A 21,235-nucleotide genomic window follows, 5' to 3' on the forward strand; every position below is an offset into this window, starting at 1 on the left:
GATTCCTAAGGCCTGTTGCTCATAAAGAAAGCCCAGGTCCCTTTTAATAAACTTTCCGTTTCACATTTCTTCCGGCTTCATCTAATCTATCTCTTTAATTGTTAATAGTTCAGTTAATGAGCTAATGTAATCTGTGAGCTGGATTTCAGTTATGGCCATAATATCTTACTTTTCTTCATAGGAATAGGTCTCTCATTCTCCTACCTATCTCGTTAGCTTACATTACTGTATATTAATGTCTATAAATTCCCCATTAATCTCTTATATAGCATATTTCCCCAAAAAACAAATGAACAAACAAATAAAAAAAACAAAAAATGTTTTCATGTTAGCAGTAACTCTGTTATTTTATTTTTTGTTTTATTTTTTTATCTAAACATATTTGTTTGTTAGAGAGTCTACATTCAAGAAAGATTTAAGTTTGCTCAGATAGGTTCAGCTGATTATACGATAGTACCTTATTGATCATAAGATTTTATTCTAATAATACAAGGCAAAAAATCTCAGAGTTACTACTACACTCAGATAATTCCTGGACGTCCTTGCTCCTGTCTTTCAATATTCAATATATATGAAAACAGAAATGGTCAGCAGGAATTGAGGAATATAGAGCAGTTGGGTGACTTGTAATCTTTTAAATAAATAAATATTAAATATACACAATATAATTGCCTATTTTGATATTAAAAACTTGGAACAATTAAGTAGTTTTTTACAGGTCATTAGTAGCATTTTAAATCAGATGCTTTAAAACAAAGAATATGTATAATTATATATTTGTTTGTTAATGTGTTTGTTCCTTACAGAAAAAAAAAAAAGAAAGCATAGAACAATCAACATAACAGCAAGGAAAAAAACATAGTGCAGAATTTAACTCCTTTTATGGTGTTGTTGCCCTCTTGTATGTGTGTGCTTGTGTGTCTTTTTTTGGTCTGTTTTCCCTAATAGCTGTGAGAATCCTGATTTTTTGTTTGTTTGTTTTTATTATTATTTTCTTCACAGAAGTGGGAGGCAGCCCACTCTTAATAATTTTGGTCGGTCCACTACTACAAGTTTTACTTTATTGTCTTTCCTTTGTGGCTTTTATTAATAGTATTTTGATAGTGACAAATGTTTGGTTGGCTCAAAATCAAATGCATATTGTTATCAGTACTTAGTACTGACTTTTGCATTCACATGTGTTAATTTACTGTACTATTCCTTGGACCCTTGTCACTTTCATAGTTTTTCTTATAAAGCTACCAAAAATTTATCATTATAATAACTTCTGCAGCTTTCTTTTGGAAATACAGCCCCCTGCATGACAAAGAAATTCTATATTTATATTCTGATTTGGTTCTTCAGTGGAACATTAGGAAAAAAAGATCAAGTACACAAAGAAAGCAAAAAAAATATACAGAAGTTACAAACAAATATTAGTATTTCACTGTGCTATTTTATCTCTTGTAAAATGAATTACATAGGCAGTAAGGTCTGAAGCATGATGAATTATTGTTTTATGGTCTATATAAATACTGTTTCATACTAATGAAACATCAGTATAACTGACATGGAAGCAAAGACTTAGTATAATACTACCTCTGATTCTACATTGCATGTCAATATTTTTACACTGATCACTACTCTCATCATAGCCAATGGAGGTCTTCAAAGATTTCCAAAGTGTTTATACATCCAGTGCCAAAATGGTATTGAAACACCTCTTCTTTAGGCACTTCAATCTTATCTTGTGCAATTAAAAACTTAACTATAATCTTATACTGAAAGTATAAGTATTGTGTATTATATTTTCTCCCATAATGAAGAAGGAAAAAATCATTATGGTCGTCTCTTCCTATATTAGATAACTTACAGCAAACAGGAAAAATCTATACTGAGTTGAGTGGAGCCATAATTTGTAATACTGTAGGGAGTTCCTGAAACAAACAGTGCTGCATTAATTTCTGTGTGCTAGACTGCAGGTATATAACCACTCAGACATAAAGTGCCTACTTATCAGAACATCTGAATAACACAAACACAAGCTGAAGCCAAAGGGACCTGTGACTATGTAGACACGACCAAAATAGAGGAAAATCAAAATCCTTATTGACAAAACAGTTACAGTCAGACTGCAGCTGCTCCAGCACACGGATATGCTATTAGTACCTGATATTTCTGGATCTGATTCATAAAGCAGTAGTGGTGAGATAATATGAGATTCCTTGTTCTGGTGGCAGCAAAAAGGAGCATAGTTGCATAAAACCTGTTGCTATAGCAAGTGACCATATTATACGCTTAATGTTCAGGAGCCAGGTGTCCATGAAATATAACCTAATTTAACTCTAATGAAACAATATGGTACCAAATATATGTTTGTTCCAACAGGCTGTTCATTGTAGCAGGCTCTGGGAAATTTTTCCTTGAGAATAAGAAATGAGCAGCTGAGCGGAACATCAATATGCAGTGCTTCTATGGAGATCACTTCACATTGATCAACATTTAAAAGATGTTTTTTAAAAAAGATAAATGAGTGAAGAAGGAAAAAATAGTACATTCAAATGCTAAATACAGCCTACACTGAGAAAAGTTAGAAAAGTGTCATTGTTGTACTTGGGATACACTTGTATAACTGTTCAGGCTATTAGGCCTAATTAACAGGGAGCTAAGAGATCCTTGCTGTGGGGGTGTTTATATGCAGAGTATGCTAAATGTCAAATTTGATACATTGAAGTTAGAATTTTGTCACATTTAGGTTAGTGCAGATTCACAGAGAATACACATTTCTGCTCTGAAAAGGAACCATGAGCTTAAGTACATACCAATTCTGAGTGCTAATCTCAATGATGAAAAAGAAATTGTGCATTATTCATGGAAAAAATAAAATGATTATCATGTATGTTTGGATAAAATAATATAACTGAAATATTTTAATGAAGCTAGACTGTCTAAAAATTCCTGGGACTGTTCTTTTCCTTTTGCTTTGGTATTGTAACATAGCGTAGGTAATACTCCAGACAGCTTCTGTATGAAATAGCAGGCTTTATTTCAACTTTTGTATATGACTCTGGACCTAAAGAACTGGTCAGCTAAACCTAATGCAGCTGTTGCTGTGAATAATTCAAATAATTCACTTCAGCCACAGTATGACGGAGCTGACTTCACAGTGGTGAACTCCATAAATACTGCCAGAAAACAGATACATTAGCTATTAGCAACTGAAACTTCCAGGCCTTGAGAATAAAAACTTGCTAAATTCTTTCTTGATCAACCTGACTGACAAATCGTCTTACCAAAACGTTTTTTTTTTTCCTGAGACTGCATAGTTTTTGAAACCTTAATAACTACTAGCTATGTTTCAAAATGCAACTTAAATTGGAGCAATGAATTACTATGGACTGCAAAGAAGAAAGTTCCCTCGTTCTCAAAATCAAGTGTACTTGCTTCTTCTGATTTCAGTTCCATCAGTGCAACTAAATAACCTACAGTAATGTATGACTTCTGTGCAACCTGCCAAATTTGGGCACTCCTATGTGGTAAATGATCTCACTGTAACATTTGTCAAGCTACACATCCTTAAATATATATACCTTAAATATATATATACCCTTTCAGGTCACCAGAGAGGTTTAAGATACACTTCTGCTGCAGCCATGGGCTTCTGGAGATGAGAAAGAAATGCAATTGTCTCCTTGCTAATGGCACTGCACTGGGTACGGCAGTAGCTCAGAGCTGCTCAACAGTGCAATGCTGCAGTGTCACAGCTGGGCAGTGTTCTGGCATGAGTTGTCTTAAACATGAGCAAATTATTATTTCAAATTACACAGAAGAGAGTGGATGTGAAATGTCCTCTTATAAATCAAGAAAAATATTTCAGCTGAGTCCTCAGGAGAAACACTGTCCCCTGCAGACAAGAACAAGACTATGAATACTGTCTCATCTCATGCCTTAAGGATTTGACACTCAAGAAATACATGACAAAATGGTCAATAAACAACAATGCCCTGCTTTCTGGGTGCTCAGCAGTTTGAGTTATTTTTCTGACCTTTAAGAGTAATTTAAACAAAGTAACCAAGAAGAGAGAATTTTGCTTAGTTTCTTACAGTCATCCCCATTTCCAAAACTATTAATTGGTTTCAGTAAGTGGTCAAGATGGGTCACTGCAGAAATCTCTCCCGCACATTTGTTCTCTGCTACAAGCCCTTTAACTCCCACATAATTCTGTTTGAAGCACAACATCTCTTGTTTTCTAGGAGTCTTTGGTCACCCTTTCCAACACTCCTCATCCAATGGGTGGGTGGTAGGTATGCTCCCCACCCCTTGCCCACCACCCCTCCCCCCCCCCCCCCCAAGCATTAGCCATGCAAAAGCTAAGAGTTCTCTCTAAATACAGATTTAAGGTTTGTCTATAGCAAAAGGAGGGAGAAAGGTAGCACCATAGACTAACTCATCCCACCTGGAAAGAGGTATCTAAGATATGTGGGATGAAGTGTTGTAGGGACATTTATGTTACTGCTTTAAAAGTGATCAGTAGTTTAAAGAACATGACTAAGCTTTGGATGACTAGCGAAGGAAACTCGGTCTTTCTTGACCACTGCACAGTAGTGACAAGGTAACAGACTGAAACTCTATCTGCCTGAGAACTGACGACTTTTACCCCCAGGCCCGAAGTGACATTGTTTAAAGGAAGAACAAGTCAGGCTCCTGCCTCTGTGGAGCACAATTATGGGCTTAAACCTTAACTTTGAAGGGATCATAAAAAACAAAGCTTAAGTGTTCCCATGCACGAACCACCCAGCACAAGAACCACCCAGCACAAGAGTGACACTTAGATCTGGCACTGGTAGTCAGAGAAATGCAGTCAGGTTTAGGCCCCAAGTTCTGCTGGCAAGAGCAATTTTAAATCTCTCTTCCAACACATGGGCACAAGTCTGTACTCTGACACATTCCAGCCGCACAGCCGGAAAATGCATGCATCAGAAGTCTGCATGAAGGTGAATTGCAGCTCTGACTAAAATCAAATAAATAAATAATAATAAAAAAATACTGTTTAAATAGAGTATAGATTCAGTTGCTTCATGGCCAAGAATCCAGGCACTAATGTGTTCCAAACAAATATTTTTGTCTGGCATCTGGATCCTAATGGCAGCTGACTTTCTTTTCTGCTCTAAATCACCCCAATTCCCTTGTTAAGCTAGAGAACACATTAAGCTTCTCTGAATATCAAGATCCCAGTGTGCCATGCCCCAGCGAAGCAGCAGGACATAAACTACAGCATTTGTGTCCCACCAGGGCCTGTTAAATTTGTACCACCAGCACAGCTGACCGCTGCTTTCTTTTGTGCCCTCAATTAAATTCCCCTTCTCTCATGTTGAAAGCATGCTGGTATAGGGAAAACGGTGGAAAATGCTGTGACATGCGTCCTGTTGGATGCTACTTTTTGGACGGACGACAATCATTCTGGTAGCGCTCTGAAAGTGCCGACCGAAGCGGCACCATAAAGGAGGCGGAGAGATTGGGAGGAGACGGGGGGGACGGACGGGACTGTACTGGAAGTCTGTTAAGGGGGCGGGTGTGTGTGTGCGCGCGGGTGTGTGTATGTGTATCCGAAGCGAACCAAAAAAGCCACCTAGCCGAGGCGAGGGGAGGAGCCGGTGTAGGGGCTTGGCTCTTCCCTGCGCCGAGCCTGGCATAGCGGCAGTGGTTTGCCAAGTGACAGCTGGCTCTATCGGTTGCTCGGCCTCGGGGACAGCGCGGCTGCGGGACCTTGCGCCCCCGCCGCCGGGCGAGGCAGAGCAGGAGCCGGGGCAGCGCTCCGGTCGTGTCGGGTCGCGCCGGGGCAGCGCAGCCCAGCCCAGCCCGCCGCCAGGGCAGCGCGGGGGCGCCGCGGGGCAGGCGAGGGCCGGCGCCGCGCCCCGGGACCGTGCCGCCCGCCGCCGTGCCGGGGGGCGGTGAGAGCAGCGGCTCCGTCCAGGCGCTTCCGGGCTCGCCGGGCAGCAGGGGAAGGAGGAGGAGGAGAAGGAGGGGACGGGTGGGTGGAAGGGAGGGAGGGAGGGAGGGAGGCCGCCTTTTTTAGGAGGGAGACCCTCCTTCGCGGCCGCCCGCTCGCAGCCATGGCTTTGAAGGAGGCGGGCGGCAGCATTCTGCCCATCAGCGACATGGTTTCGGGGCCGTCGGGCTCATCGTTCCCCGAGGTGGTGGAGCTGAACGTGGGGGGACAGGTGTACGTGACAAGGCACTCCACGCTGCTCAGCGTCCCGGACAGCACGCTGGCCACCATGTTCTCCCCGTGCCGCGGTGGCTCAGCGGCGGCCCGGCAGCTGCCCAGGGACAGCCGGGCGCGCTTCTTCATCGACCGCGACGGCTTCCTCTTCAGGTACGTGCTGGATTACCTGCGGGACAAGCAGCTGGCGCTGCCTGAGCACTTCCCCGAGAAGGAGCGGCTCCTGCGGGAAGCCGAGTACTTCCAGCTGGGCGACCTGGTGAAGCTGCTCTCGCCCAAGGTCACCAAGCAGAGCTCGCTCAACGATGAGGGTTGTCAGAGCGACCTGGAGGACAGCAACTCGCAGGGCAGCAGCGACCGGCTGCAGCGGGCAGCCCTGGACAAGCGCTCGGGCTTCCTCACCGTAGGCTACCGCGGCTCCTACACCATGGTCCGGGACAACCACGCGGACGCCAAGTTCCGCCGCGTCGCCCGCATCATGGTGTGCGGCAGGATCGCCCTGGCCAAGGAGGTCTTCGGAGAGACCCTCAACGAGAGCCGCGACCCTGACCGCCCCCCCGAGAAGTATACCTCCCGCTTCTACCTCAAGTTCACCTACCTGGAGCAAGCCTTCGACCGGCTCTCAGAGGCGGGCTTCCACATGGTGGCTTGCAACTCCGCCGGCACCGCCGCCTTCATCAACCAGTATAGGGACGACAAGATCTGGAGCAGCTACACCGAGTACATCTTCTTCAGTAAGTGCTGCCCGTCCCCTATCGCCTCTATCTGCACTCCCCTGCTCCAACCCTTGCTGTCCGAAAGCAACACGTAGCTCGAGAGAAATTGGGGCTGCCCCCCACGTCCCCCTTAGGCGCTGTCACCGCCACAGTTCAAATTTTGTGCATTGGGGACGGCAGGACACGGCTGCCTAATGCCCCTTGCGGGGCGCAGCGAGGGAGCAGCTCCGCCAACTCCTTGTAGCAATCAGGGCTGCCCCCCGCCTTTTGGTGCCGAGGGTGCACTGAGCAGGACCAGCCCACCCCCCCGTTACCGTCTGCCCCCTCTTGGGTCTCCCAGAGGAGCGTCGCGCCGGTGCCGGCTCGGGGGGCTGCGGTGGCGGGGAGAGTGTCCCAGCCCCGCTGGCCATGCAGGGGGTGCGGGCGCAGCGCTGGCACCGCCGCGGAGGGCTGCGGCGCTCCCTCCCAGCGAGGCGGTGCAGAGATCGCAGCGGCGGAGCCCGGAGCAAGGAAAGGTTTTAATATTTTATCGCTGCGTCTTCTTCCCTAGTGAGCGCACTGCGCCTGGGCACGGTCTCCATGAGGGAAGGGGCAGCGAGGACACGGCCAACTTCCCGAGGAGCAAGAAAGAGTCTAGCTCCAAGGGATAAAAATTGGAAAAAAGAAAATAAGTCACTCCGTAGCCAGTACACAGATCCTAAGCAACTCCGCTAGTTGTCTGTGGGTAGCCCTAGAGGTTTCAGATCATTCGCAAATAGGAAAATCGAGTGATGATGAATGAGTTTCAGTCCGGCAACGTACGGAGTGCGATGGAGGGCACAGGCTGGGCAGTGGTTTCAGGTAATGAAGCCACACTGAATGGAGAACTCCTGCCTCCGGCAGAGATTTGTCTTTGAAAGGCAGAGGCAGCCTTAAACATTACAGATGTGTTTGAGTGTCGAGTAAGCCTGTGGAAGAGAGAAGTGTTCTCCATTCACATCTGTCTTCTGCCTCTGTGTGGTCTCACGCTCCCCGAGTGCAGGAGGGATGCTTGGGTGGAGCATCTGCCTGCCGCTGAGGGGAGGTGGGAGATGCTGCCCCTAACTTCACCAGTTGGGCAGCTGAACAGAAGCAACCTGTTTTGCATGCAAAACTGAACCTATGCATGGTATTTAATAGAGGGAAATGTGAATGGTTTTCTACTGGGAGGAGAAATTAATTAGTATGCATTTCTGTATGTTCTAGATGGTGACCACTCTGCTGAGCAGACTTAAGTACTTAATATCAGTCTTCAAAACTATATTAAAACAGTTTTTAAAGAATCATTTAATAACCTATCACCAGTCATACTTCATTAAGATGTGTAAAAATTTAGCTATAGTGGAGCTTTAGATTCTTCTGGGCATTATGAAGTATTTACATGATTATTAAATCTCCTTTCTGAGAAAAATGGATGTACTGATTTTCAGAATAGTAGAAATTCCTTATTGTTACTATCAATACACTGAAATAGCCTGTTTGCTCAGAAATAGATTAGTAGGTGCATAATTATGTGAATTTGTGATGCTCACAATGTTTGGGTTATTTTTTGTGTGTGTTATGATGAGGTTGCTGTATGGAACAGCGCTCTAATTCAGATCAGTGTTCCAAATTAATCCCTAGTGTAATACCACTGATTTGCATGGAATAATGCCAGGGATGAATTGAGTGTTGTACACCATGATTTTTGTTTTGGTTTCTAGTCTTCCTCCTTATGATGTTGTGAAAAATAAGTTAATTACTTAAATTGGTACAGTTAACTGAAAATTTATTTGCATAATGTTTATTTGTTTAATAACATTTACTTAATGTTTTGTCTTTTTTACTTCTGAGTGAAAAAAATGGCTGAGATAAAAGCAGGCTGAAAAGATGGGAAGCATACTTTAAGTTTGGTTTCTTGTTACACATTTAGCAACCTTTTTGTTACGCCTGAAGTTCTTTGCTTTAGGCTTGTGTTGGTGTTTTTTTGTGTTTGGTTGTTTTTTTGGGTTTTTTTTGTTAATTGACTAAATGTCCAATTGATGGAGCCTCTTGATATTATTATTATTATTATTATTATTATTATTATTATTATTATTATTATTATTATTATTATTATTATTATTATTATTATTATTATTATTATTATTAGCTCTGGATGGATTGGGTACTTGCTGTTGCTTTGCTGGACTGCTGCACAAGAATCCACTGAAGGGCAAGCAAACCTTGGAAGCCTTAGTGCTCCAAAGAGAAGAGCAGTCACTTTTCAATTTATTCCTTGCCACATGTCCCTGTTAACCACAGAAAAGAAGCAGTTTTGGTTGGGAGGTTGCTGGTTTCAAGAGCTCTCATGGAGAATGACCAACCCTGGACTGTGACTTACAGACAAAAATATCAAGAAGAAACACTTTGAGGTCCTTATTCTGAGTTTGGCTGGCACCTGAGACTTAATTTGGTGCTAGCAAAGAAGGAACCTAGTTTTATGTTCCACTGGAAAGAGCCCTAGCTGCATTTGCATTTGTTGCTCAAAGCAAAATTTAATTTGTGGTTTGTGGAACAGATTTCAAATCTGTTTCTAGTATCTCTCAAACTTCAGTAGGTGTTCTGAGTTGAAATTACCATCTATAACTTTTTCTTTTAAATGGAAATTACTTTTTATTTTTCAGCATTCCAGCAGATTAAATATATGTTGGATACTACACATATGTTTAATTAATTTATGGATTGGTATCTACAACGTGAATTAGTTGTTGCAGACTAGTTCTGATTGAAGAACCAGAGGTAGTGTGAAAGTGCTTACCAGGAAATAAGGTTTAAGTCTTTGGCAACATGTCCTGACAAGTACAGAGACAGACTTTCCTTCTTAGTATACTTAATTCCTGTAAAAAACATTATGTTCTTTGCCCCCAGTGTCATGCAAGCTATCACTCACTCAATGACAGCTTAATTTGTCTACACAACTACTACATGGCCAGAATTTATCTCGTGCCTTGCATTGGTGGCTTAGTTCAGAGAAGTGCTCACAGATCTATTCCATGTGTCCTTTACAAATCCTGCCTCTTAATGGTCAATAAAAGGAGCAAATTTTTGTGTGGTGGTGAAAAGGCTCTACCAGAATGTACCACAAACTTTTTCCTTTCTTTTCCCCCCGGTGATAACTTGGCTCGATGCTATTGAAGTTCTCACTCTAGTATAGGTGAAGATGACTTGGGTCAGTGAATATGACATGAAATGCATATGCAGTTTGGGAAAGAGACTCAAGCTCTTTTGCTTCTTAGTTTCAAGCTGTCATAGAGGACCACTGAATAATACCCGTTGATGTGCAATAGGTGATGGCCCTCACAAAAGTTGCTTCTAGCTGAAGACAGCAGACTGAAAGCCAGGTAACTTTGCTGCACATGGCTGCAGGCAACATAGCAGACCTGTTAGAGGGTCTCTTGTGAGGAAAGGGTACAGTTTACATTTTTAAGCTTTTTTCTCAGTATTGTTGTGTTGCCTCTGCGTGCTATTACTGTTTTTTTTCTTCTGTAGAATCTAATTGGTCTTAATGGATTTTATATTTTACATCTGCTATGCAATCTGACTTACTGGTGTTGAGAGTATTCTTTTTTGACATTCCTGTTTCACATGGGACAATTTATGTTTCCTTGTCTTTTTTAAAAAAATTATTTATTTATTTTTGTAACAGGTGACATTTTCATTAATTTACTGTGCTTATTTTCCACTTGAGATCACAGCTTTCTGAGATTGTATTTATTGCTGTGGAAATTGTCATAAACAAGTGATAATAATTTCATAATCAGTGGGGACTAAGTTGGAAGCAATTAACTTTAAAAAAAAAAAAAAAGGTATTTTGAAAAAAAACTGAGGCAAAACCCCCAAACCTGAACAAAACTACACCACTGAACCCCCCAAAACCTCACTACCACTACCAAAAAACCCCAGTCGATATTTATGTCTTTGCAATAGAAAGGAGAAGAAAACAGAAGGTGGTAACTTGAAAGATGGGGAACAAACATGTTATGTAAAACAATTTGAGGTGTTGCTCTGTGAATGATAACTCCAGTTCAACATCCCACTGGGATAGGAGAGGGATGGTGGGTCAGCATGTAACTCCAAACTGCTCTTCTAAGGGCAGAGCGGTGGGAGAGCCATGCTGCAAGAGATTTCTGTGACCTTGCTAAACTTCCATCACTGCTTGCTTGGTGGAGTTTTTGCCTTTGTGGAGTGTATCTGCTGTTTTTTAATTTTTAATTTGAAATGTGTTAGACTGAGGACAGACAGGAGACCAAGAAAAAAGTAAAATAAGGGTATTACTTCAATGTGTCACATTAAGGTAAAGTTGGACAATTAACCTGAACCAGAGCCTTAAAGATCTGAGTACAAATTTTTGGTAGTACAGGCAGACATGAAAAATTACATCAGTGTAACAAGCATAATGTAGAAAAGTTTTAGTTTTCTGACAGTATCAAGATCCAGGATGTGGTTTGTGGTAGGACTATTGAGCAAAACCCTTTAAAGAGAGTTTCTGTAGGCAGTCCTGTGACTTTGGAAAACAGACATAAAACTTCAGGATATTCTACCTAGAGTGGATTACCTGGGAACAAAGTGACAGTGTTGGAGAAGCTGACTTTGCTGGATCTGTAATAGTTTGCAGGAAAAGTGCTCTTGGTGTTAGATCACTTCATACATTTTCAAGGATTTATGATAGTAGTTGCAGGGAAATGTTTACTTTTCCACAGTAGGATGAGCAAATAGTATTTTATTTTTTCTTTATTGTCAGCATGAACTTCTAGTTATCTTCTGCTCAAGCACAAAATTTACATGTACAAAAGTTTCCTGTATAACATTGTGCCAGGCACATGATTAAAAGTTAAAACATTACTGCCAAAAAATATATATTTTGCAATATATTTGCTTTTTCAGTACGATATGGCTGGTATATCACTGCTGGTTTTCAGCGAATGCCACATTTATTATACTGTGATGAGGATTTGTGTGACAAACAAAAATTCACTAAGCATTGCATCAAGGGAGATTTTATAGATTCCCATATTATTCTCTTTCTGCCACAGTTCCACATTTAAAAGTAGGTCTCGAGAAATGAGACTCTCAGGCAGCTTTCACAGATGTAAGAAGTAGTACACTACAGGCATGAAGAGAGAAGTGGCAGAAGAAAGGCTCTCTTCTTGTTCCAGCTGAACCTCAGCATTGCCTGAACTAAGCAACCAGAAGTAATCAGTCATGTTTGTGTGTGTTTCTACTTTAAGGATGAGATCTTTGGTGAGCCAGATAACTTGATGGGCAAAGAAGGAAAGCATGTAAGGTGCTGTGCACCCGTCTCATGACTCTGGAGTCCTGGACTGTACAAGACTGGTGTGGTGCCCTGTGTAGCTTGCAGCCAGTCCTAGGTTTTCTCAGCAACGAGGCAGATCCTTGGTGTCACTGCAGGAGGAGTGAATAGCATGGCCATGCTCTGGATTTCTGCTCAGATTTTCTTTCTCCAGTTTTGGATTACTTAATTGCCAGTCACATATGATGTCTGTTACAGAGTTAAGTTGACCATGGTTATGTTTGTAAGGCTTTTTCCATGCCAGAGATGTTATTTGGTTGGTGACTGTTTGGCATGGTGTAATTGTTGAAAAAAGCTGGAGTGACTATGCCAGCTAACATCCTAACCTGGAAAGCACATGCTATTTTTATATTCAAGTATGATTTTATTTCATTTCTGCTTACAAGACCTTTCTTTCTTAAAGCAGGTGGGGAACTAATGGCACTCTCAAATCATGGCTCTTTTATAAATTGAACCACTGGAAGTCCAGTGGAAAATTCTTAAAAAACATTACCGGGCAAATTTCATTTTGGTTCAGCAAATCAAATGCTTCATGATGGATTTCCTAGGGAGGTTGTGCACTTTAGCTTGATAAAACTGCATGTTCTTTTTGATAAGAGGTAATTTATACTGTACTTTGAATTCATATATTGACTAAATGTTAGAGAAAAAGTGTCTGAAACAAAATTATCATTCTCAGTAGAATCTAAGTGCTTTTCTTTAAATGTTTTGTAAGTTTTTTTGTTTGATTGGGTTATATTTTTATTTTTAAACCAATAATGGCCATTGCATATTGGCTTTTGCCTTATATAAATTCAGGATTATTCTGTGAATTTGTTTCTTTTTTTTTTGTTTGGTCTAAATGGGATTTATCATATAAATAGGAACTAACTGAAGCAGCAAATAGTTTTGGGGTAGTCTTTCACATAAAAGTGAAATTCAAACTACATGAGTGATTATTTGGCTTCATAACTGTTTCTAGTACACATAATCCTGGTGAGAGGTAAGCAGTGATTTTTGTAATTTTCATGGCACTTGTAGAAACTAATGCCATTCTCTTTCGGTTGCATTTTATCAGGTTGTGGTAACAAAACTTGTCATGTCTGTTACATTTTGACAGTTTAGCTTCTGAAGACATAATTAAATTAAAGAGTGCCTCTTGCTGCAAGGTGTCTTTCCATTTATATTATCTCATCATTAAATATTTTCAGGACTTCACCACACGTATGTAAATATCACAGTGGTGATAATGAGAGTCTCATGTTTCTAGCAATGAGGTGAATGCAAGGTTTTGTAAATGTTTATGCAAATATTATTTTTTCTTTATGGAATAATTTCTATCTTGATACTGCCTTTCTCAAAGTTGCTCAAAACAGGAGTCAAAGATAGGGAGCAGTGTGTTTACCCCTTCTTTGTCCTATGGGGCCTGCTTGGCCATAAGCAGCATCAGAACTGCTCTCAGTTGCAGCTGGTGCAATGATTCCTTCTTCTACATTTTGCATCTGAGAATAGCTAGGTCAAAATATAGTTGTTCCCTTTCTCATTGCTCTCCATATGCCTGAAGCTTGTGGCAGGGCCTCTGAGCAAAGGAGTTGCAGAGACAGGGGCTACTGCCTCCAGGGGACTGCCACTGCCTCTGGCTGGCTGCCACCGCCTCGGGGCTGTGCACACCTCAGGCTTGCTCTGTCCTGCTCCTGTTGTGCTCCGTGTCCCTGACCTGTTTTCTGTTCCATTGACATGCACTTAGTGAATAAGAAAACTAGAAATCATTATAGAAGAAAACCTAATGGTACTTTTCTTTTGAAGGGAATACTACAACACTTTGAAAAGGTGTTGTCCATAGACAGTGTCCATAGACAGCAACACTAGTGCAAGTATACAGAACAACCATAACTAGTGCATCCAAGTAGATAAGCTACATGTTCTGTTTCAGGGACAAGGAGAGGATTGAGAAACTGAAGACAGGAGTCTTATCAATTTTTATTCATGAAATTAAATATTCCAGGACTTCACGTAGCGTATGTTCAGTTAGGTTATACATAATACACACAGAAATATGCTCTTTGCATTAGCACAAAGATGTAATTTGGAACCTAAATCAGTTTATTTTATTTTGTATATAAGTGAACAATAATAATCTTCAGATTCATTTTTATCTTTCATCTTTACTGGGTTTTAGCCTTCAGTAGTATTAACAAATATTCCCAAAGAGAGATGAGTTGGTGCTCAGGGACTCTTGTCACACATTGTTGTAAACAGCCTCCTGCAGTTTAAGTTAACAGCAAAATTACTTTACTGAACATAGAGGTTTGTAGGTTCCTGTAAGGATTACAACTATGTCAGTGTATTCCACACAAATTATTAAAAGTGTACTGTCATTCCAAAGGCTTTTTATCCGTGAATATTTTCTATATATCCCAGGTATCTCTGAAGCTCCTATTTGTTAAATGATAGGAAGAAAAAAGGCCTAGAATTGCATATATATACATGATTATATAAATTGTCTGCAAAACAGTTACTTCCATAACTTTGTACTAACAGTTTGATTAAACTAGATTTTTTTTTCCTGTCCGTTACTCAAATCCCCATTAAAACCACCATACCTGCAAAACTTCAACAGCAATGTCAATTGTTTATTTTGTGTATACAGAAGTATTACCTAACTCTTTTGCTTCTTAATCCAAGGTTCTTTCATTCGCATTGGAACTCATTAATACAAAATAAGAAAATCAACTACAAAGGGGTTAGAAGGCAGATAAAATAAGTCAGTAAAACAGAGTGCCAACAATTTAATCACTGTAATGTGTAGATAATACAGTGGAGAAAGACTAAAAATAAGCAACCCTTTTTGCTAGTTTTTCTTAATAAAATCATTTTATTTCCCTTTCTTCTCACAGTCATCCGTTTATAGCCCGTCACTTCTCACTATTGTTCTCTTCAGACAGCTGTTACTATTTCTGTTGTTATTGCCTACTGTGATTTTTGAGCTGATCTGAAACAAAGCAGAGGTATGGCTATTCTTGCCTTTCCACCTATTTTTGTCTCTTTCCAGTGCTTGGAAAGATCAAGATCACTCGTTCTGTCCTTCTAAAAATACCAGTATATAGCCTTATAAAAATGTGATCAATTTTGCTGAAGCTATATGGACCTTTGGGGGGAAAAACAACAGAACAATTCAGCTATTTATGATACAAGATAGAAGGGGACCATTGTTCAAGTAAGGTTGTCTGTCCTCTCTTACTTCCAAAATTTTGTCATCAAATCCCACTGTCTTTCTGAATGACTTACCCATTCAAAGTACTCCTTCTTTGAAGCAGGAGCTGCGAGCATCTGTATGTGTGGATAAACTGCATATTAAAAAGAGTAAACCAAAATTACGTAAACAATAGAACTAAGACCACTGTGATTTGCTGTCCTGCTTGTAATTTTTACTTTCCCAGTACTTGCAGACTTCAAATTTCTCTGTTAGCTGTCCCTGAAAAAGACGTGCATATTTATTTCTTTTAATGTTGTCATAGCACACAAACATAAATTTCTGATAATTTTATTTTTCCTATGGAATTTCTTCATGCTGTTTCTTTGTCTCTAGGGATGTAATAAATGAATATAACATTTCTAAACGTTACAGATACAGACAGACAAAGTCTATGTGTTTGTGTTAACCACTCCCCAAAATTCATCTGGAGTAACCAATAGGGATATCCTTTGGCTTCAAAATAATCCTGTAATTCTTTAAGATAGAAATAACAGATTTTTCAGAAATGTTTCGGTTACTCAGTGTGTGATACTTTGAGGACGTTGTTGACGTTTTTTAAGTTTTACCTCATAATCTGTGAAGTTTATATCTTCTATGACTTTTAGCTGCCTCATAGTGTAATCTCCACTCATAACAACACTCACATTTTTATTCCTTTAATCCTTTTGGTATTTACCTTTTCCACCTGCAGCTGAAATAGTTTGGTGTCTAAATTGGGGGAATTATGTCCCTAAATAATTGCATCTGTGATCACATTTAATTACAGGAAGAAAAAAGCACTCACGGTAGAGGAGATTAGGTTAAACACTGTCTGTCTAATCAGATCCCTCGTGACTGACTTCTGGCAGGGCTTTCTTCCTAAATCCTGTTGCTGTGGATGCAATGAATAAAAGCTGCATGGTCTGTCTAAGACCATGTCTTTAGAAGGTGGTTTTGCTTTTCTGTTTTGAGGGGTACAACATGATAAAGCCCAAATATACTTAATCCATGCCAAAAACCTGTGCAGGCCTCACGGTGCCTTTGGGTGGGCTGGGGGCCAGGCAGGGCTGTAGGGAGCTGGAGCCTTGGGGCTTGGGGACTGCCAGCCCCAGGGGCTGAAATGGTGGCCAGGGCAGGGTGTTGGGCACAATGGGGGTGGGTCAGGGCCACTATAGCCCAGCAGTGCCCCCTTAGAGCCTAGTACTGCGGTGGCCATGCCTGCTTTCTGTGAATACCAGCAAATAAGCCAAGAGCTGTGTCCTCCCAAGACCTCTGGCCCAGGCGCCATAATCACAGGTCAGCGTCAGAGCCTTAAAATACCAGGGTAATGATTCAGGGTGGGGTCTCTCACAGTTTCATGAATTTTTGTGTAACAAAAAATACATGAGAAATAGCTCATTGAGCTATTGTTATACAGGAAAAGCAAGGTGTTATTGGTCAAAGGCACCAGTAAGGCAAGAGTAGCGTCTAACTAATATTTATTCAGTGGCATGGCACACTGTGTTTCTGTGGCCATGCTGCTGAAGTGGAGTAAATTGAATAGTAATCTTCAGTTTAGTAAAGTTAATCTAAATATTCTTTGCCGTTGATTGTAAAACATGGAGGGAAACAGATGCCTGTTCTAGGCAATTGGTAACCTGGAAAAAAATACACAGGAAAAAAATGCATTTGCTTTTTATACTACATAAATATACAGAATTAATATTAATGATGTGACTGTATGCAAGTCTTTCTATACTGTCATGCTTATGATGCATAAAATATATGAAGGAGCTCGGGGGTTTGCTTAGCTGCACTTTTTGAAAACAGTAAAAATATTCTGAAATTAGACAACATGCACTATTTTTCTAAAAACTATTTTAATACATGTTTTTGGAATCAGAGGTATGCTCTGTCACCAATAGTGAGATTACTAGTAAAAAGTTATTATTTTTAATGAACCATATACCAAATCACACATGAAAGTAATATAAGTCTGAAACTGACCTCCAAATCAATGCTTGCAATCTTGAATATATTTCCAGAAAATCCAGCCGAGTTCAGTGAGACTTTCCATCTGCATTTTGAGTACCAGGCAAACAGCAGGGATGGACGATTTTAACTTTAGACTGCTCATTTGGAAAATTTAGTTCTTCTTATCATCTCTGTGACTGGCAATAAACTGCACTTGTTTCTCATCTTCCTTATCCTGTGGTTATATTGGAGACTTAGCAATACAGAGATTGATATTTTGCCAAAGTTCACTTTGATTTCTAGCAGTGGTTAGCTCGCAGTTATTAATTTGCTCAGTTAAATCAGTTTATAACAGTGAAAGCAATAGTGGTAAAAGCTATTTCATGTATTATCAACTAGTCATATTGCAAGAATATTGCAAGAATATTGCAAGTTACTGGATAAACCTGCTGGTTCAGAGAACTTCAAGAAGTTATGTGGTATTAGACTGTGGATCAGTAGATTGAGACTATTAAATGTTACATGTGGTAGCTCTATAACACTCTCAGCTTTCAAGCTTCCTAAGAGATTTTCAAGTTCCTAGATAAGAAGGAAAACATTTCCCCCATTAAGGCAGTCAGCATTGGAACAGGTTGTGCAGCGATGCTGTGCATGTTGTGCATCCTTGGAGATTTTCATGACTCATCTGGATAAGCCCTGATAACCTGGTCTGACCTCATAGCTCACCATGCTTTTGAGCAGGAGGTTGGACTAGAGACCTCCTAAATTGTCCTGTGAGTCTTTTCCTTGATGTGATCTAACTTGGCATTGGCTATTTGAACTCACTTCTCAGGAAAGGAAGAGTAAACTGCTGCAGGTAAATGAAGTAGATGCTAGAGAGCTATAAATTCTGATTATTCTGAAAATCACAAGCTTCAAAGCCTTAAATTTATGTTCTCTTTTTACTTCCTTTTGTGTCCTACTTGTAGTAAGAATTGAAACAAATGCATCTGGAGGAAGTTTCTTACAAGACTTCCTGGCCCAAATTCAAAACTATGGAACATTAAATAGGCCACAGATAAGAAAGTATCTGAAAACATGTTCAAAAACATTTTTTGATAGCACTGTGGTTGTTGATCACATGTTGCCTGAAGAAAGAAATCTCAAAAAATTAGCCAATCGCTATTACTTGAAACTCTAACAATTTTCATTTTCAGTCTTTAGATAGATTTTCCAGGTGCTGTCTGTCACAAAAGTGTCAGACCACCTTGGATTTCTTTGGATTTTTCCCCATTTGGATATTTTTCATCAATGTTGAGTTTCTTTAATGTGACTTATTTCTTTTGCTTGAGCTTTTCAGGCTCTGTATTTTTCCCCTAGCATAGCTTGAATCAATTTACATAGCAGCTGCAGAAATGCTGAACAAGAGTTTTTCTGTAGCCTGGAAAACTTAGAAAAATAAATCATAAAGCAAACATGAACAATGCTGAATTACATTTTAGTAATTCATTGCTGAATCAAAGCATAACATAATAGCAAGATAATTAATTATTAGGATATTTAAACATTAAACATATTAAATTGTTGGGTTTTTTTTCTTTTTGAAATTTTGATGTAAGAATGGAAAATGAGGCCCTAGTAACTAGTATTGTGCAAAAATGTTTCTCTTGCTTCCCCCATGTTACTGAAAAGATTACTGAAGTGATGTGTCTGGAGACTCTTTTTGTTAAAAATTCTGATACAACAGTGAACTAAAACAGAAGTATTGCTTGCACTGATTGACTCCTAATAGATAAATATATAAATATAGAGAAGAAGCATAATAAAAAGTTCTTGTGACAGCTCTTATGTCAGTTGTAGATTGTCAAAACACTTTTTATGTCAATGAAATTATGTCAGTTATGTTTGGTAATATGTTTTCTCCTCCAAAGTTATTCTCCTGGGCTGGGCATGTGTTGTTAAGGTGCAATGTATTCCATGGTGATGGAGGGATCAGGCAGATTGGTACTGATATGCTTCTTATCAGCTCACCTACATCTACTTATAGAAGGTTTCAATGTCTTGGTGATGTTAACTAGTCTGTCCCTTTATGTCCACATTAAAGATGACACAGAATTTATGTAACATTGTATTCAAAACCCAGTGCCTTGTCTGTATTTTGTTTCTGGGAGAGTGGTGGAGATGGCTTCCCTAGAGAGGGGAGGAGGATATCCTGGGGAACAGCAACCACATCCCTTCTCCTCCTCCTAAGATGGTGTGGTGACCTAGAAGCAGTGAATCATGGAGCTTAGCCACTCAGTTATTTGCATGGGCATCCCCATAATTTCAGGACTTCTATGTCTATGTCATAAGCTTTTCTTCACAACCTTGAGGGCCAGATAATTGCTTTATATTTTTAAAGTTAAAACCTGGTATTATGTATGAACATGTGAATCAGGAGCCTAATATCTACAGAGTGATGTTTCCACTATCTTTTCTGTGCCCTCTTTCCACCCTTATTTGAAGACCACCATTGGAACTACATTAGTAATTTAGCAACACACTTTTCCCAAATATTTCTGAAATCTAATATATCATAGTCTTAACTCTAAGCATCATAAATAATGTATATATATTTATTTATCTATATCTAGCAATCTAAATATTTAAAGAAAATGTATTAGGTAGATGGTGGTATCCTGGCTCTGCATTGTAACTGGGTCCTGTTATGGTGGCTTGGGTGGCACATAAGGTTCTTTATGAAAAGTGTTTTTTTCCTTACACTATTATAGAGATGCTTTGAATACTTGGCAAGATACTTTATGTTTTATAGCATCCAAAAAAAATAGACAGTTGTAGCAGTATAATTCAGAATTTTATATAATTGTCATTATTTTAAAAAAGTTAATCATATAGCTCCATGATCCTTGATAATTGTTACAATGTTTAGAATGCTGAAATTGTTTGTTTTGCAGTATGACTTGCAATACAAAAGAATTCCTAAATTATTTTACCCAAACTAAGAACTGTTTGTTTCATCTTGGTTCAAAGCTTTTTGAAGTCTTGGTATTCAGTTCAGTGATTTAATATGTATATGTAAAGATCCAGGGTATATACAGTTACCACAATAAAAATATTGATTTAGTAATCATTTGGTGTAGCGCTAAGTCCTACATCAAATACATAAGAATTATGTTATCAAGTATAGAAGATTATACTTAAGTAACTCTGCTTTTTGTATATTCTTTCTGAGTTCTGCTTTTTAAGTAGGATTTTTCCTCCACACACTTCCCTTTTAAGATTGTAATGTTCCAATCCTTATTGGATAGGAAAATAGTTTCACTGTCTCATAACTATTTTCTTTTTGCTCTCATTTTCCAGATTAGCAGTGTTTCGCCAGCATTATCGGAGACAAAAATGACCATATTTTTATCAGGATGCAGAATCTTGCTATACAGATTTTCAGAGTGATTGTTACAGCTTGTATTCTAAACAGGGGTTTTGTTGTGATGAGGGTGATAAGGAATATGCACTAGCCAAATAGCATGTAACACTTCCTTGCTATAGTTCTGGAAAGATGTGGGCTACTGTGTTACCTGAGTACTTAAAAGCCTTGACTGGCACAGTGGCAATATACAGCAAGTTACAGAAATAATAAGTAACTAAAAAATCGTAGAATCAGTGGTTTGAGTTGGAAGAGACCTTAAAGATCGTCTAGTTCCAACCCCTCTGCATGGGCAGAGACACCTACCACTCAGCCAGGTTGCTCAAAGCCCCATCCAACCTGGCCTTTAACACTTCCAGGGATGGAGCCTCCACAGATTCTCTGGGTAACCTCTTTT

At 39.8% G+C, this 21,235-nt stretch overlaps 1 protein-coding gene across 1 annotated transcript in view; it reads left to right on the forward strand.

Moving 5' to 3' along the window:
- Positions 1-6,045: 6,045 nt before the first annotated feature.
- KCTD8 (potassium channel tetramerization domain containing 8) overlaps positions 6,046-21,235 on the forward strand; it is a 95,936-nt gene continuing 80,746 nt past the window's right edge. Inside the window, exon 1 of the mRNA XM_051619409.1 lies at positions 6,046-6,936. Within this exon, the coding sequence (XP_051475369.1) occupies positions 6,093-6,936 (844 nt within the window). The 5' untranslated portion in view covers positions 6,046-6,092. The remainder of the gene's footprint in view (positions 6,937-21,235) is intronic.

This window comes from Apus apus, chromosome 4, assembly GCF_020740795.1.
Source record: "Apus apus isolate bApuApu2 chromosome 4, bApuApu2.pri.cur, whole genome shotgun sequence".
In the NCBI taxonomy this organism is placed as follows: domain Eukaryota; kingdom Metazoa; phylum Chordata; class Aves; order Apodiformes; family Apodidae; genus Apus; species Apus apus.